The following is a 17,941-nucleotide window of genomic DNA, read 5'->3' as shown; positions in this document are numbered from 1 at the left end:
GATCTAGTTCCCTGACCAGGGATCGAACCCAGGCTGCCTAGCATTGAGAGCATGGAGTCTCAGCCACTGGACCACTAGGGAGGCTCCCCATAAGGTCTCTTTATGGAACCAGGCTCTGAGAACACTCAAAATGGAGCTGTCATTCTTCAGTCAATAGTTTCCTCTGCACCACCAGTCAGATACCCATCACCTATCTATCAAATACTTGTGACAAATGATGCACCCAGTGTGGGGGAGGGAGGAGAGATGAATAAAACACTGTCCCTTACGCTTACGTTTCCAAAAATGCTATAGATACTTAATTTCTTATGAAGAAAACCAGGCCTATATTATCAAGGGTATATTATTATATTAGCAAATAGCAACAAAATTTCAGGGACTTGAAAAATGATATATGTACATTATCAGGATTTCTAAGATATTATCCATTTTATAAAATTATATAAAATGTCACAAATCCCTCATGAGAAAGGTACTATATAAACTCCCTAATAATATAAATACATTTCTCTGTAGTGAAAGGAAGTGATAACAATTTCTTACTAGGAGAAAATAACCTCACTTTTGCTGTTTCCCTTCTTAATGAGTCAAGCAGGATTTCTATTCTGTTTTCTGCTCTTGCTTATATATATGCTTCTCCCGCTAGGCGTTTCTTTACAGCAAGAACATGCTTTGTATACCTGGACTTTAACAGAACCTGGCATTAAAGAAATGGATGCCTTCATTCTTTATATGTATTTGATTTGGTGGTGCCAGGTCTCAGTAGCAGCACGCAGGATCAGCAGTTGCAACATGTGAATTCTTAGTTGCAGCGTGTGGGATCCAGTTCTCTGACCAGGGATTGAACTCAGGCCCCCTTCATTGGCAACTTGGAGTCTTAACCACTGGACCGCCAGGAAAGTCCCTCTGTTTTGTTTTAATGTGGCCATTTGTTTTCTTTATTGCTATTCCTTCAGATCAGGTAATGGTAATACATCTACTGTTCCCCCCCAAATTGTGCTTGAAAGAGGAAAATAAGCAATCTTCTTTCAAGTATAATTTTTGGGGGAAAACAGTAAAATGAAGTGAAGTCGCTCAGTCGTGTCCGACTCTTTGTGACCCCATGGACTGTAGCCTACTGGGTTCCCCCATCCATGGGATTTTCCGGGCAAGGGTACTGGAGTGGGTTGCCATTTCCTTCTCCAGAGGATCTTCCTGACCCAGGGATTGAACCCAGGTCTCCCGCATTGCAGGCAGACGCTTTACCCTCTGAGCCACTAGTAGATCTGTTTAAAATCACAAAAAGCTACAACTGTGGTAACAGAGTCTTCTGGAGATGAATGGATGGGGATGAAGAATTTCAAGAGAGTGTGAGATGAGGAAGTTTTCCCTTTTGGGGTACCTGCCGCGGAATTGGCTGTATCGCTCATTAAAAGCATGCACTTTAACATGCAGGCCCTGGAAGCACTAACAGAATAAAGACGCTGGGGCTCTGCACTTCTCAGACCTGCAGGAGCCCTTCCAGGACCAGCTTGGAGGAGGGCTGGCCACGTCCTCCAGACTCAGGGAGAGCCCAGGAGCAGCTCCAGCGTCATCTCCGCCTCCTCTTACTCTCCTACCAGCTGTACACACAGACATCTCTGAGGACGAAACGCCCAGAAGGATGAGGCTGCTGCACGGATAGTTTAGTTCACACTCAGAACACACAGGAATCAATACTGCTCCTGACAGCTGATTGAAATAACTTTATGTACAGCCATTTTAAAAAATGAAGTTGCAGAAGACTAACATAAAGCGCAAGCACTCTTGGGGACTTCCCTGGTGGTCCAGGGGCTAAGACTCTGCACTTCTAATGCAGGGGGCCTGGGTTCGATCTCCGGTTGAGGAACTAAGATCCCACACTGCCGCAGCTAAGACCCAGTGCAGCCAAATAAATACATTGTTGTTTAGCCGCTAAATTGTGTCCAACTGTTTTGTGACCCCAAGGGCTGTAGCCCGCCAGGCTCCTCTGTCCATGGGATTCTCTAGGCAAGAATACTGGAGTGGGTTGCCATTTCCTTCTCTGGGAGATCTTCCAGACCCAGGGATTGAACCTGCATCTCCTGCATTGCAGGAGGATTCTTTACCACTGAGCCACCAGGAAAGCCCCCAGTAAATAAGTAAATATTAAAAAGTAAATAAATAAACAAAGCCTGGACACTTCTCACAGCTGGCACAGCACTGGTTCGGTGAAACTGAGCTGTGATGCGTCTGAGTGGCAGGGCGGTGGTCAGGGCCTGGGCTGCAGCTGTTCTGAACAAAGGGATTCATTGGGTTCCCAAGTCCAGTTCATAAACACCCCATGATCTGCATCTTCGCATTTATGCTCTATCGAGCAGTCCTGATTAAGGCTGGTACTGTCTCTAACATTAACGCACTAGTCTCTGTCCCCCTGACCTGCAGGGAGGGGACTGCTGCTTTCTAATTCCCCGTCTCCTGTTCTGATCAGGCAACAGTTTTACCAGTTCCCTGAGAAAACCTCACGCACGAGTAATCTGCACGGAGTCCACTCCCAAACACACTCAGATTTAACTTTCCGCCTTTCTCAGTGTTAAGAAACCTAGCTAAGTCAGAGACATCAAAGTGAAGTCTGTGACAACTTAGAGTGAATCTTACACAGAGCATCTCAAATCACTCAATATGCCAGCAAATTTGGAAAACTCAGCAGTGGCCACAGGACTGGGAAAGGTCAGTTTTCATTCCAATCCCAAAGAAAGGCAATGACAAAGAATGTTCAAACTACCACACAGTTGCACTCATCTCACACACTAGCAAAGTAATGCTCAAAATTCTCCAAGCCAGGCTTTAACAGTACGTGAACTGAGAACTTCCAGACATTCAAGTAGGATTTAGAAAAGGCAGAGGAATCAGAGATCAAATTGCCAACATCCACTGGATCATAGAAAAAGCAAGAGAATTCCAGAAAAACATCTACTTCTGCCTCATTGACTACACTAAAGACTTCGGCTGTGTGGATCACAACAAACTGTCGTGTCCAACTCTTTGTGACCCCATGGACTGTAGCCTGCTAGGGGGATTCTCCAGGCAAGAATGGGTTGCCATGCCCTTCTCCTGTGGATTTTCCCAACCTAGAGACTGAACCCAGGTCTCAAGCATTCCAGGTGTATTCTTGACCATCTGAGCCACCAGTGAAGCCCCTTTGACATCTCAAATCACATTTAACCTAAATACAGTTTAGTGCTGCCCCCTAGGTGCTGTGAGTTAAATGACAATGAGGAGTAACCACCCATTTCAAATGATCCAGGCTTATCATAAGAAGTCCACTGAACAAGGGCATCCCTGATAGTTCAGTTCGTAAAGAATCTGCCCACAATGCAGGAGACCCTGGTTTGATTCCTGGGTCGGGAAGATCCCCTGGAGAAGGGATAGGCTACCCACTCCAGTATTCTTGGGCTTCCCTCGTGGCTCAGCTCACTGTAGAGTTAGCTACCATCTGAAGCTTTGTTCTTGGAGAAGGAAATGGCACCCCACTCCAGTACTCTTGCCTGGAAAATCCCATGGACGGAGGAGCCTGGTAGGCTATAGTCCATGGGGTCGCAAAGAGTCGGACACAACTGAGTGACTTCACCTTCACTGAGCAAACTGTGAGTGTGAATAGCAAGAAACTACACTGATTGGGCACCTACTAAGTGCCAGGCATTGTCTGATGCACTCTAATGAGCACTAACTAGATGAACCTCTAACAATCTTGTAAGTAGCAGTATTTTCTTCATTATACAGCCTGTAGTAAGGAAGCCACGCTAAAAGAGATAGGGGATTCCCTGGTGGTTCAGATCGTAAAGAATCTGCCTGCAATGCGGGAGACCCAGGTTCAGTCCCTGAGTCGGGAAGATCCCCTGGAGGAGGGCATGGCAACCCACTCCCGTGTTCTTGCCTGGAGAATTCCCACGGACAGAGGAGCCTGGTGGGCTGCAGTCCATGTGATCACAAAGACTCAGACACGACTGAGTGACTAACACACACACACAAGAGATACACATGACAAGAGAAAATACCATACAAATAAAATACACATGTGTACAAAACAGGAATCCAGGACGCCTTTCCTCCCTTCTCTCCTTACGACCCTGGATCCTTATGCCAGTCACCAGTCCTTTCCAGGTAGCCATGTGTCCCTTCTGTTTTCAACGCAATGACATCCTCTCAAGAACCTTAAGGAGCTACCTAAAACAAGTCTCTGGGCTGGGCTCCTGGCTTCCAGGTTTCCCCCCATTCTTTCTGCCCTGGATATCACGACCAAACACACTTTCCAAAACATACCCCTGCCTCATGGCACTCTCCTCAGATGTGATGTAAACCCCCCGGCTGGTCTGACTTCAGGGTGACCCACGCCATCATTCCAATGTCTCCAATCCAGGCAGGACCCCATAGCCACTGTCAGATTCCCTCTTCCTCATCCTCGTAGGCTATTCCTTCCTCCCTATCTCTGCCACCACCCCCAAGTCTGCCTCTGAGACCTCTTCACGATCCAGGCTCAGCACCTCTGGAGATTCCACCATACCCAAAACCTTCCATCACACAATTAGAAGTTAGTCGCTAGGTCCAATGGGGCTTCACATTATAAACACCATTTTCACTACTGAGATATAATTCACATATCATAAAATTCACCTTTTTAAAATGCACAATTCAGTTTAGCATATTCACAAGGCTATCACCATCACCTCTATCTAATTCCAGAACATTTTCATCACCCCAGAAGAAACCCCACCCACCCACAGTCCCACCCCATTCTTCCCTCTGCCCTTGCCCCTGGAAACCACCCGTCTGCTTCTGTCTCTTGATTTGCCTGATTTGGACAGTCCACATCTAAGCAATCATAAAATATGTGGTCTTTTGTGGCCAGGGTCTTTCTCAGCATAAATTTTTCAAGATTTGTGCATGCTGCAGCATGTATCAGTACCTTATCCCTTTTCATGGCTAAATAATATTCCGCTATACAGACACACACATTTTGTTCATCTGTTTACTAGCTGGTGGACATCTGGGTTGTTTCTACTTTTCGGCCATAGGGATTAGTACTGCTGTGAACACGTGTACAAGTTTCTGTGTGACTTTGTGGGCATATACATTACTTTGAGAATATACTGCACAGTGAAATGCTGGGTCATATAGTAACTTTGCCACCAGCAAAGCATGAGGGCTCCAGTTTCTTAATTCTCACCAACACTTGTTTTCCATCTTCTTGATCACAGCTCCCTGAGAGTGAGGAGGTATCTCCCTGTGGCTTTGACTTGCATTTCCCTGATGACTAACGATGCTGAGCATCTTTCCTGGGGCAGTACCTCCTGACACATCTCTATCTTTCCCTTCTTGCTGACCCCACCCAAATCCTGTCCACACAACTTCAACTGGAAATGGTGGCTGCCCTCCCTAAATACTGGTCTCTCTCCTTCTCATCTACATGTCCATGTGGTATTAACTCTCATAATACCAAATTCTGCATTTCCCTCCTTACACACAGATGTAAAAATAAATGGCATTTTGAAAGCAAATCTCAGAGTCATTTAGTTAATAGCTTTGCGTGTTACACGCATGCTAAGTCGCCTCAGAACTGTCTGACTCTTTTCGACCCTATGGACTGTGGCCCACCAGGCTCCTCTGTCCGTGGGATAGTCTCCAGACAAGAATACTAGAGTGGGTTGCCATGCCCTCCTCCAGGGGATCTTCCCAACCCAGGGATCGAACCCCAGTCTCTTGTGTCTCCTGCATTGGCAGGTGGGTTTTTTACCACTAGTGCCACCTTGGGAAGCCCAGTTAATAACTGTAGACACTAGAATCATATTATGATTTGATCAAACTTACATGGACTCTTCCTTAGGTGCTGCCCGGGACAGAAGGTCTTCCTGTGCATTCATTTTATCGACGGCTTGGGCTTGCTTTTCAATTTCATTAAAGCACGTATTTGACAGTTTCTGGGCTCCCAAACTTCCTTTTTTGGCCCCAAGCTGGAGGATACAGTAGAAGATTACGTTGTACCCAACTGTTTGAGAATGTCTGCAATGACAGCTGACAGTTACTGAGGGTTATTACTTAGTCCGGCACGGTCATCACCTCCGGGCGACGGAGGAGGACCTGAGCTCTTAGTGAAGAGACATGACCAAGATCACAAAGCTGGCAAGTGACGAGGTCAGGATTCAGCCCTCGCACCTGCGTCCAGGGCAGCGGCTCTGAACGGAACCTCAGAAGCTGAACGTTCAACCGCGGACAACGCTCCCAGCCTCGCCCAATGGCACTGTTAGAAACGGCAGCGTGACTGAAACCCCAGGGAGCCTCGGGTGATTTTTATTTCAGAGCTTTATCGCCAACAGAGAAATGTGAAACACTCACTGCAGAAAATTTTCACCATGTATAACGTCACTCCATTGAGCAAACCAACTTTTTATCAAAGCCGCATTTATCAGATTGTGGCTCAAAAACAATAGAAGTAAAAATGACAAGGTGGCTTCCTCGAGTCCAAGAGTCATTTTAGAGCTAAATCACCAGACAGTGTATACATAATACTCACTCCTCTTTTAGCTTGATTTGGTTTCTTTTTTATGATAGAAGAAATCTCTGTCAAAAGACAAAAAGTAGAAAGTCAGACCATTGGCAATACATAATTTTCCTATTTTTAGTGTATTTTTTTGAAAAATTCTAAGATACTGTATTTTATTGTTTAAGAGACTATAACATATTCCACATTAGTTTGTCATCCAGAGACTCAAGTACATCAACGTATTTCAGATGAACAGAGCTTCATCAAAATAGAGTTCTCAGTATTTTCAGATTGCATCCAAACTCAGAGAGTATATATTTTGGGGGGGGGGGTGGTAGCGGGGAACACCACATTGCAGAGAAATAAACAGCCTCAGCTTGCCTCATTCACCACTTTCTTCAGGAGCATTTTGGCTATTAGAACAAACTCGCCTAGTAATCTCTACTCTTCAAAAATTTTCAAAATTGTTTTAAAATATAAAGTTAGCCAGACATTATGTATACAACTAAAGCAGCCAGTGAAGTGCTTTCCCACTCTGATTTATGTACAGATTTTATCATACTAACCAATCAGAAATGGAAAGCATTCTATTATTTTGGTAGCATTACTTACTAAATTGCACAAAAATATATGATGCTTTTAGATAAAGTTTCTTAAAAGTTGTTTTCTGGGTAAATTTTAATCATAGATTACATATTCTGGTTTTAGAATTATGTGTAAGAGACCTAGTAAGAATCAAATCTTTTCTTACAAAGATGAGAATGTGATTTAACAGGAAAAGATAGCATAAAACCATGAAGATTAAAATTTTTAGTCCTTAATGAGAGAATAACATCATTACATTTGGAGTATAAAAAAAGACATTCATGGAAATCCTCCTTTTCTTCACTTTTTTTAGATGTGCATTGTGGCAGTCATATAACCTGCATCCAGCCTCCTACACGTCTATTAATACATGAGGGAAATACCTGAGACATTCCTAATAGTTTAGTTATTTTTCACCAAAGCTGTTGCTTTCCAATTCATGCAGTGTGATATGCACTAATTTCAGATTACATTTCCCTGATAATGAAAAATTAGAGATTAAGTTCACCTACAATACAATCAGAAAGAAGAAAATGCTAAGAGTTCTTGAGTAACTAGGAATGATGTGGCTGCTCTGCCCTCTGCCTGTGCTGGGACATAAACCAGCAAATCAAAAAGCATCAAGAGCAACCTTCGCCAGGTACAGAGGCTAATGCGTTTCACAGTCACCAAGCTGGCCAAAACAAAACAGCATTTTTTGTTTAAATAAATCTCATTACATTGTAAGTTCTAGGCAGAATGTATAGACGGGATTCATTTTTTTCTTAATTAACCTCACTCTCTAAATCAGACTACAGGGTAACACATACCGCCTACAGCAGCCTTTGTTGGTACATTAAGACCTTCCACACTTGGTCCTTGTTCTGGTGCACCTGAAAGTTAAAAATATTGATATCAACGCAGAAAACAGATTCATCAAATGTGCTTTTGAATATGTAACACATCCAATTTGTTCAGTACTACAAATCTTATCCAGGCAGATCAATGATTGTCTTTTCTTTTTAGCTCCATATTTTATCACTTTAAGAATTCTAATTTAAAAATCCATTAAAATAGAAGTGTATTTTGTATCCAGTTGCTTTGTTAGTGGTCTCCCTAATCATTATAATTTGGAATCCTACCTTATGGTCTGGTGTTTTAAAGTAAACTGTTTTGAGATACCTAGTACATATGTGGACTATACACCCAACCCAATATGTTAACATTTGGCTAGTCTAATATGAATCCAATCAATGATAGAAACCTAAATTTTCAGTTGCCAAGAAATCTGCTGAATTTTCTAGTTGATCTAAAAAACTGATCCTGGTTAGGAATTCCATTAAGGTTTTTATTTTTAAAAAATGTTGTTCTCTTTATTACCTTAAAATGGATAAACAAAATGTAGCATATCCATGCAATAGATGGGATATTATTTGGCGGAAAAAGAAATGAATGGACTTTCCTGACCCCCTTCTCATGTAGAGCTGAATGACTCTCTCTTCAGGGCTCTCTACTTGATGAAAATGCCACTTATTGTCCAACCTTCCAGCAAATCCTTGTCTGAAGGCTTCTCAGGACCATCACCTGATCTTGAGGTTGGTGACTCTTTAGTCCCTCCTGTTACACTAAGTTTCTTAAAGCAGTTCCAGGCTTAACTCTCACAGGCCAGCATGTCTGAGGGGCCCACCCGCCAGCAGTTCACTGATTAGGTGAAAAATGATACCTTGTTGTTGTTAATTTACACTAATTTTCTGGCTAACAAAAAATGCTCAATTTTAAACCAGAAAGTATTGATGTTTTGATCCATGGATGTAAGCAAGTGATGTAAGTAGATTTACAATAAATATAACCCTAAAATAAAATTACCAAGTGTGAATTATTAGACATTGACTATTGACAGAATGTGTGCATGTATGCTCAGCTGCTTCAGTTGTGGCCAGCTCTCTGCAACGCCATAGACTGTAGTCTACCAGGCTCCTCTGTCCATGGGATTCTCCAGTCAAGAATACTGAAATGTGCTGCCATTTTCTCCTCCAGGGATCTTTTTGACCCCAGGATCGAACCCATGTCTCCCGTGTCTCCTGCATTGCGGGTGGATTCTTTACTGCTGAGCCACCGGGGAAGCCCATAGTTTTCTAAATTGGAATCTTGTTTTCTGATTATAAGATAGCTTAGTTAGTAAAGAATCTGCCTGCAATGCAGGAGACTCCAGTTAGATTCCTGGGTTGGGAAGATCTGCTGGAGAAGGGTTAGGCTACCCACTCCAGCATTCTTGGGCTTCCCTTGTGACTCAGCTGGTAAAGAATTCACCTGCAATGTGGGAGACCTGGATTCGATCCCTTGGTTGGGAAGATCCCCTGGAGAAGGGAATGGCTATCCACTCCAGTACTCTGGTCTGGAGAATTCCATGGACTGTATAGTCCATAGGGTTGAAGAGTGGGACATGACTGAGCGACTTTCACTTTCACTTACTTTTCTGATTATAAAAGTAACATATACTCATGATAAAAGTTCGGTCACTTCAAACTTGTATCAAGTTGAAAGTAAAAATCCTCAGCAATTTCATTTTCCGTGTTAACTGCATGTGTGATTTTGGCTACCTGTTTTTTTACAAAAGTGAGGTCATACATACTCCATGTTCAGTAATCCTCTCTCTCCGTTTTATAATGGACCATGGGCATCTTTCCCTACTCTTGGTAAATGCAGGGGTCTCATTTTCTAGGCGTTCCGCAGAGGCCCAGGGCACTACAACACGAATCTCAGTGTTACCTTCACTGCTTGCTGGAGGTGTGTCCAGGTTCCTTGGAGTTAAAGAAGGTTCTGGCTGTGCTGACGCCCACCCTGTGCTGCTCACCTGAAGCCAGGGGAGAAAAGTCATTACCAGCAAAGCATGAAAAGTCATAAAAAACAAACTTCAAAAAAAGTGAGTCACTAAGCCCGGTCCACATGCCAGGGGAGCAGGTTAAGCCCCACATCCTGAAGGGTGGGAAGTATACACATGGTTTGGAATTTTCTATAAGGAAGACTGTCCCTTTCCTCCATTCCTTTATGCAACCATCTATTTGTATCAGTAATCGACTCATGAATATTGGTCAATTCTTTGTATTACAGCCCAGTACTATCATTATTTATTTTGTTGTTCAAACGGATCCAGCTCTGACCACCGGAACCTCTTCCAGGTTGGTTCCCAAGTCCTTCAGCCGTGTCCTCGTCCAATCCCCCTCCCTGGCCTCCTAGCGCTCCCTTACTTCCAGCACCACTGGGTACTCCAGGCTCCTCTGCCCCTGCAACTCCAGTCCTAGAACTGGCTGCCTCTCCAAAGGTAGCCCTGGTTCCTTTTGTTGGAGAACAGCATTTAGAAATGAGGGTGTGGGTGCTGGGTGTGCCTGTCATTCTGGGGTGTCTCTGTCTCTAGGCCTCATAGTGGACAGAGCTAGGCCATACACCTTGTGTGTGTACACCAACCCACACGTACACACAGATCTACAGTTAGTTCTCTATCATGTGCTCATTCTCTCAAGAGCCTTGAGAGATGTTCTATGTACACAGCTAACAGTGGCAACGAGATTCAAATTCCTTTTCAAATCTGGGTTTAAAAAAATGTCTTTATTCTTTCTTTTGGCTACACCGTGCAGCTTGTGGGATCTTAGTGCCTTGACCAGGGATCAAACTTGCACTCCCCCCATGGGAAGTGCAGAGTTGTAACCACTGGACTGTCAGGGAAGTCCCCCAAACTGTCTTTGTCAATTGCAAAGTTCTGAACTGCACTGGACAGGCCCCTAGTAAGACCTCTGCCTCCCAGGAAGCTGGGTACAGGGCGTGGGACTGAATTCTAGACGGCAGGAAGTGAGTGAGCAGAAGCAATGCTACCTCCAGACTGTAAAAGGCTGGGGCACTGCTTCCCTGGATGTGGATGTTCGTCCTCCTCCCACTGGCCGGCAAAGGTCATGAACTGGAGTGGCCACTCTGGACTCTGAGATGGGAGCCACACAATGAGATGAGCAGCCCTGGATGACCGTGAACTACTGCTGGGAAACTTATTTCTCTCGTAAGTGACTGTTTCAGCGCTGTGGGTCACAGCAGCTTAGCCTCTGTCCTAACTGAAACACTTTAAATACAGGCCCTTTAAAATTTATGTCAGGGGAGCACCCTTTAAAACTATGTAAGGTGTAACACATACCTCAGGAGAAGCGTGAGAGGCGAAAAAATCTTCCTTCTTCGGTGGCGGGGACGAAGGCGGGACCACACAGCTATCAAGCCACAGCTGGAACAGAACACACACATCGATCAGCACTTCACCTGCTTTCGAGGGTTTATTTAATACAGTTCCCTGCCTTTCTAGAGGCCTGTCTGCTAAAGATCCGTACTTTCCATTATTATAAAGTCAGGGCCCCTGAATACATTTTAGCAATGCATAGATCCATTAACTTGTGCTGCCAGGCCCTGTGGAAGGCAAAAGGCAGTTCCCCAAGCCATTTCTGAAAAGGGAAGATCAAGGACTTCACGTCTAGGTGCATGTTCCAAAGTACCGCCAGTTGCCACGCTTTGTGGATTGCACATTCATGAACTCGCCTACTCTGCAATTAACTTGTGACCCTAGATGTGCCGCCCTGCCTGGACACACGTAGAGCAGCAATGTGTCCCCCAAGGTGCGATGCTCAGCTCCCTGGTTTCCGCTCCTGTGGCAAGCACCGGCCCTTTCTGTGGTCTATTGACTGACACACTTCCCATGCTTTTGTGCTTTTTGTTGGCATCCGTCATTCACGATGGTCCCGATCTCAGTGCTAAGTGCCACCTCGTGTAAGTAAGCACAGAGACGCAGTTAGATGAGCTTCACTCAGCTCAAGCCACAGTGCCCTTGGCCACGGGCTCAGAGTCAATGTGTCAACAGTATGCACTGAAGAAGGTGTCTTTATTTTTTTAAGGAATTTTTTTTTTTTGATGCACATCATTTTTAAAGTCTTCATTTAATCTGATACAATATTACTTTTGTTTCATGTTTTGGTCAAGGCATGTGGGGCCTTAGCTCCCCAACCAGGGATTGAACCCGTGGCCCCCACTGCAATGGAAGGCAAAGTCTCAACCAATGGAAGTGAAATGAAAGTCACTCAGTCGTGTCCGACTCTTTGCAACCCCATGGCCTATACAATCCATGGAATTCTCCAGGCCAGAATACTGGAGTGTGCAGTCTTTCCCTTCTCCAGGGGATCTTCCCAACCCAAGGATGGAACCCAGGTCTCCTGCATTGCGGGCAGATTCTTTACCAGCTGAGCCAGAGGGAAGCCTGACAAAGTGGTCATAATTAAGAATGATGCCCACATTTCTGACTTAGGCAACTTGGCAGATGATGATGATGCCAATTATTAGAGCTAGGAAATACTGGAGAGGGAGTATGATGGAAGGGAAGATGATGAACATATATATTTAGTCATAATATTAAAATATTAAGTCATATGGTGTAGCTAGCTCTTTTTCATAAATTTCTGTTATACCTTGAACTATAAATCTTATAATGTTAAAAACCTTTAAACTTTTTGCTTTATGGATTATTTTCTTCCTAAGTCTATTGGCACATTTTTATTATTAGAAAAAGATACAAAGAACAACCGAAAGCCAGGGAACTCCTTGAAAGAGGTGTCTTTAAACAAAAAGCATGTAAAATGAGGTCAGTGTTGATCAGCTGACAAATAAAAGTGATGCTGCAGGACTGCCGTGTAGTGTTCACGGCAACGTTTTTGAGCAGGACGGTGAATAATGACAACCGGCTCCACGCCGTTTCCTTGTAAGCGAGTCTGGCCAGGAAGTACGGTTGGGATATGAAGGACTTTTTCCGCGGAAACACGCGTTCGTAGGCGGGAGACCCCGCCCCCGCCGGCCTGCTTACGTCAGTGCCGTGCTTCCGGGTGGCCTGGGAGGCCAGCGCCTTGAGCCGCTCCCTGTAGAGCTGGGCGGCGCGGCTGTTGTACTTGGCGTTGGTGTCGCTGGTGTCGCACCCGTGCTGATGGAAAAAGCAAGACTGCGGAGGAGAGGACGCGGGTTAGTGGCAGGGCTGCGCTCAGTCTAAAAGCATTACTGCACGCCATGAAGGGCCTTTTTGAAAATACTAGTGAAAACCAATACAACTTAAACCGTGAAAGATTTTTAGAAAATTTTTCCTTGTAGAAGGAGTAATACCTTCCACAGATGTAACATTAATATTCTGGTAAAAGTAGACGTGAGATGTGCCTCACAGAACAAAATAACTGGCCCCTCACTGCTCCACTATAACACCTCCTTCATCCTGAACGTTATCTGAGCACACGCTTTCTACTCAGAACTGCATCTAACTTGAGCGATTGACCTTAGCTTAGAGTCCTACTAAACTGGACTAAATTTTCTTTTCTTTTCTTTGCATCCGTATGAGATGATTTAATTATGTGTTTAGGCTCTGCCGTGTGGCTTGCGGGATCTCACTTCCCCAACCAGGGACTGAACCTGGGCCATAGCAGGAAGAACCCGGAATCCTAACCACTAGGCCACCACGGGGGCTCCCTAAGTTGGAATGTCTGATAAACGAATTAAGCAAGAGCCAAGCTAACCCTCTCCTTGGTGAGCACTATTTCCTCATCGGTGGAGACCACAGCACAGGCACGGCACTGAAGCAGGGACTTAGTTAGAGGACTCTGCTCGCAGCATCTCTGAAGGATCTCTGTACAGACATGAATTACAGCATTCACAGCTTAATTAAAGCAGGTGTTTTAAAAGCCTGTGTGACTGATCCTTTTGTGAATTCAACGGGACAAATTATGGTACTGGGCACCCACACGTACCACCAGGTCCTGTCTAAGTTCTCGGTGGGCACCATCGCATCAAACCCTCATGGCCACGCTCTCAGACACCTGCTGTTTACAGACGAGCCTGAAGCAGAAAGGTCCAACAAGTTGCCCAGGGTCACACAGACTAGCGAGGGGCAGAGCTGGCATTCAAACCCAAGCTTCTGCTTGAGCTGAGCGGCCGCTGACTGACCTGCCCCCCTCCACTCCCCAGCATCAGCTGGCTGAGACGAGGACACTGCTCTCTGGAGCTGGGTGGGGACCCTACAACCTTATGAAGGTTTAGAAATAAGGACAGAGACTATCGAACCCACAGTATTAAGGTGAAGAACAAGTTTGTGGACATAATGAACATGGGCATGGTTTTCTAATCACATGTTTGAAATACTGAAGGCTTACATTCTAACAGGGGAATATTTCTTGGAAAGTGAAAAAAAAAAACTTAGTTATTACCATACTTTGTAGCCTTCCAAAGATCACCCCTACTGGTCAAAAATCATAGTCCTTGGTATTTCATTTCTCTCACGAGGGAAAACTAAATCAAATTTAAATTTAAAACAAGCTGACTGATGAATTTAAATTTCATTTTTCTGCTTAGGGGACAGTAATGAAGAAAAAGGCCGAGACACTGATCCAAAGGAAACTGGTATTTTGAAAATTATTCTTTTAGATTTACTGTTTTAATTTTGAATATTTAATTGAAGCTCGATATAAATTTTACTTGAAGTGGATACCAGTTTGATCTCTGATACTTTGAATATTTATTTTTATTTATTTACTTGGCTGTACCAGGTCTTAGCTGCAGCATGCGGGAGCGTTGCTGCGGCGTGCAGGAGCTAGCTCCCCGACCCATGATCAAACCCGGGACCCCCAGCATTAGCAGTGTGGAGTCTTAGCCGCTGGACCACCAGGGAAGTCCCTTTCTAAAAAAAAAAAAATGCATACATATTTATTTTTATTTACTGATTTCTAATACTTTGAACATTTAATGGTATGTCTCAGGGAATTCTACTTACTCAATCTATATCATTTTGGCATACTGCTATAAACTTATAATGGTATTTTATATAAAGGGAGATTTTGCTGGCTAGGTTTGTAAGGCTGCCAGTTTAGTGTTTTAGAAATCAGATCTATTGAATTTGTAAATGAAGTTTAAAATGTTTGAGGATCCTTAGCTAGGTTTGTAAATGGGGTTAAGGAAATTTGCTCTTTTATGATATATTAATTGAACACTTCAAAAGCTACTTTGACAGAGAAATTACTAAGTTTATAAATTGATACATGATATTTACATACTATATTTGAAGATTTGGAAAATGGCTTTTTTAATTTGTAGATTTAATAAATTGAAATGAAAGAAGCTTGAAGCATTCCATCTGAGTACAAAAGACACCCTCAGATATTAAAAAACTGTATTATCATAAAGAAGCCTCCCAGTTCCTCTGCATCATCACTTCCTATTTTCTTTTTCTTCAAAGCACTTACTACCACCTGTTACTTTCTTGTTTATTTACTTCGTTACTTGCTCTCTGTCTCTGCCGGTAAGGGAGGAGTCTCAGTCATCTTGTCCATCACTGTATCCTAGCCCAGTGCTTTGCGTACATCAGGTTTCTAATAGATTTCTGGATAAAGAAGCCATCTGGGTCATCCAGCTCATAAGCCCACTGTGTCTTCCCGCCGTTCCAGCAGAGCCTCCTGAACTCTTACGTGCAAATGCTGAACTTCTTTACGAGTGCAACACACACGTGCACAAAAAGAAAACGAGAAATCTGAGATGAACTTACTGCATTAGCATTTCCTCCAACTTGCATGCATCGCAATTGAAACCAAGACCAGTTAGAATCCAACTCTGTAGATCTAAATGGAAAAAAATATTTTGAAATGTTAATACTGTTCCTCCCCAGAATCAAGCCACTTGACTCTTGAGGATAAGATTTCCTCAATCTGCAGGATCCTGAAGAAGTCTAAGTTTCCGTTAGCAGTGACACATGCTTCTGGGATGCTGGGGCTCCTGGGTGAATGACAGTTGGTACAAGCTGCTCCTGGACCCTCTCACCCTTCCTAGAAGCCAAGGCTCTGAAAAGAGATGTACTGTTTGGAGTTTTTCCAGGTCAGCTATTGATTTGAACAGTTTGACCCCTAACAGCAGCCGGGAGGATGCTCACTGTCTTATCAAGTAGAAGGGACCCACCCAACATCACCACCATCAGGAAGGGGAGAAAACTAAGGATTTAATGTCGCTGAAGCAAAAACTGTGTGCCTCCTACCGCCACCATACCTTGTACCCTACTTGTTTGTAATCTAAAAGCAAGGTAAAAGCAGTGACTATAGTCCCTAACTATAAAAATTCACCAAGTGATCACTGTAGACAATATTAGAAATCTTTCTATTTAATCCATAGACATGAGCAAAAAACAAGGCTGTCCCTACATTCAACACTAGCTTGTCCCACACTAACTGGTAAGGAACGTGGACATTTTGAAATGGGTATAGGTTGAAGCTCCATCCTTTACTAGATGGGCAAGGCAGAAGGAAAAGAAGCTCCATATTCATCAAAAAATATCCTTTTATGCTCCCTTTCCTGTTTCTCTTATTTCTCTGCCTATTGGTATCATTTAATTTTTGTAACTGTTAGGACGTTATTTTGAAGCCAATAGCTACCATAAGATTAATACTAATACATATTATTATTAACTATACATAGGACAAACTGACTTCCCGGTAACATATAAAAAGTAAAAAATTAAACCCTACTTTATAAGAAACAGATTTCTTATAAAGACAAAAAAATCTTTCTTTGGAATCTGAATACCAAGCCAGGTGATTAAATTATGTATATTGTTCTGAAATTCTTTCTCTGAAAGATCTTGCTTAGTCACCACACTTTCATGAATTCCCGAAGGCTGAGTTAGGGGCCATCCCCACCTCCTGGGAGGCAAGGTGGCATCAACAGCACAATCTCTGGAGGGAGCTTTAAAGTGCAAATCTCTGCTCTGTCATTACAAGCTGTGTGGCCTTGGAGAGATTACTTACCTCTCTGCGCCTTACTTTCCTCATCTGTAAAGTAGGGATAATTATAGTACTATCTATTTTGCTCTTATAGAAATTAAATAAGCTAATATTGGAAAGGTGCTTGGCTCATGGTCATTACCATATGGCTAAAGTTCTCATCACCACCATCATTATAATCACCACCATCACCACCACCACCACCATCACAGTCATGATCACCACCATCACCACCATCACCAGCACCATCATCACCATCATTATAATCACCACCACCACCATCACCACCACAGTCATCATGATCACCACCACCATCACCACCACCACCATCACGACCATCACCACCACCACCACCATCACAGTCATGATCACCACCATCACCACCACCACTATCATTATAATTGCTAGCATTACCATCACCACCAGGGCCATCATCAGTCGCCATCACCACCATCACCACCAGCACACACACCATCATCATAGTCACCATCACCACCATTATCACCGCCACCACCATCATCACCAGCACCACCATCATCACCAGCACCACCATCATCACTGTGGTAACTCTGTCACACTGTTATAAGCAGCAAGCTCCAGAGGACAGGAACACCCCATATTGTTCTCTCAACTCCTAGCACAGGCATATAATAGGTACATTGCTTTAAATATTTTTAGAGGTCCTAAAATTGAGGCTATAAGTACTCAGATTTGCTAGCCTGCCTCTAACTTTTAATCGTAAACTACCTTAAAACACACACACACACACAAGTATTTCATTTTTTTTATACAAAGCTATTTGTATTTTATTTATCTATTTTTGGTCGCACCTCATAGCATGTGGGATCTTAGTTCCTGGACCAGGGATCAAACCCGTGCCCCTTGCACTGGAAACTCGGAGTTTTAACCACTGAACCACCAGGGAAGTCCCCAAGCCAAATATCTCTCTCTGTATATTTCTTAGAAATGAAAGTAAGAACTGATTGTGCTTAAACTGACCTGACAGAGATTTTCTCTGCTAACATTGGAATTTCAAAAT

General features: G+C 43.6%; 1 protein-coding gene across 1 annotated transcript in view; it reads right to left on the bottom strand.

Annotated features, from left to right (window-relative positions):
* Positions 1 to 17,941, bottom strand: part of ARFGAP3 (ADP ribosylation factor GTPase activating protein 3) — a 50,181-nt gene that overhangs the window by 19,887 nt on the left and 12,353 nt on the right. Inside the window, exons 3-9 of the mRNA XM_043881373.1 lie at positions 15,678 to 15,750; positions 12,966 to 13,097; positions 11,262 to 11,345; positions 9,851 to 9,935; positions 7,912 to 7,974; positions 6,548 to 6,594; positions 5,845 to 5,987 (exon numbers count right to left, since the gene is read on the bottom strand). Coding sequence (XP_043737308.1) covers positions 5,845 to 5,987; positions 6,548 to 6,594; positions 7,912 to 7,974; positions 9,851 to 9,935; positions 11,262 to 11,345; positions 12,966 to 13,097; positions 15,678 to 15,750 — 627 coding nt within the window. The remainder of the gene's footprint in view (positions 1 to 5,844; positions 5,988 to 6,547; positions 6,595 to 7,911; positions 7,975 to 9,850; positions 9,936 to 11,261; positions 11,346 to 12,965; positions 13,098 to 15,677; positions 15,751 to 17,941) is intronic.

The sequence above is a fragment of the Cervus elaphus genome, chromosome 22, assembly GCF_910594005.1.
Source record: "Cervus elaphus chromosome 22, mCerEla1.1, whole genome shotgun sequence".
In the NCBI taxonomy this organism is placed as follows: Eukaryota; Metazoa; Chordata; class Mammalia; order Artiodactyla; family Cervidae; genus Cervus; species Cervus elaphus.
This window is presented reverse-complemented; position numbering and strand designations above follow the sequence as displayed.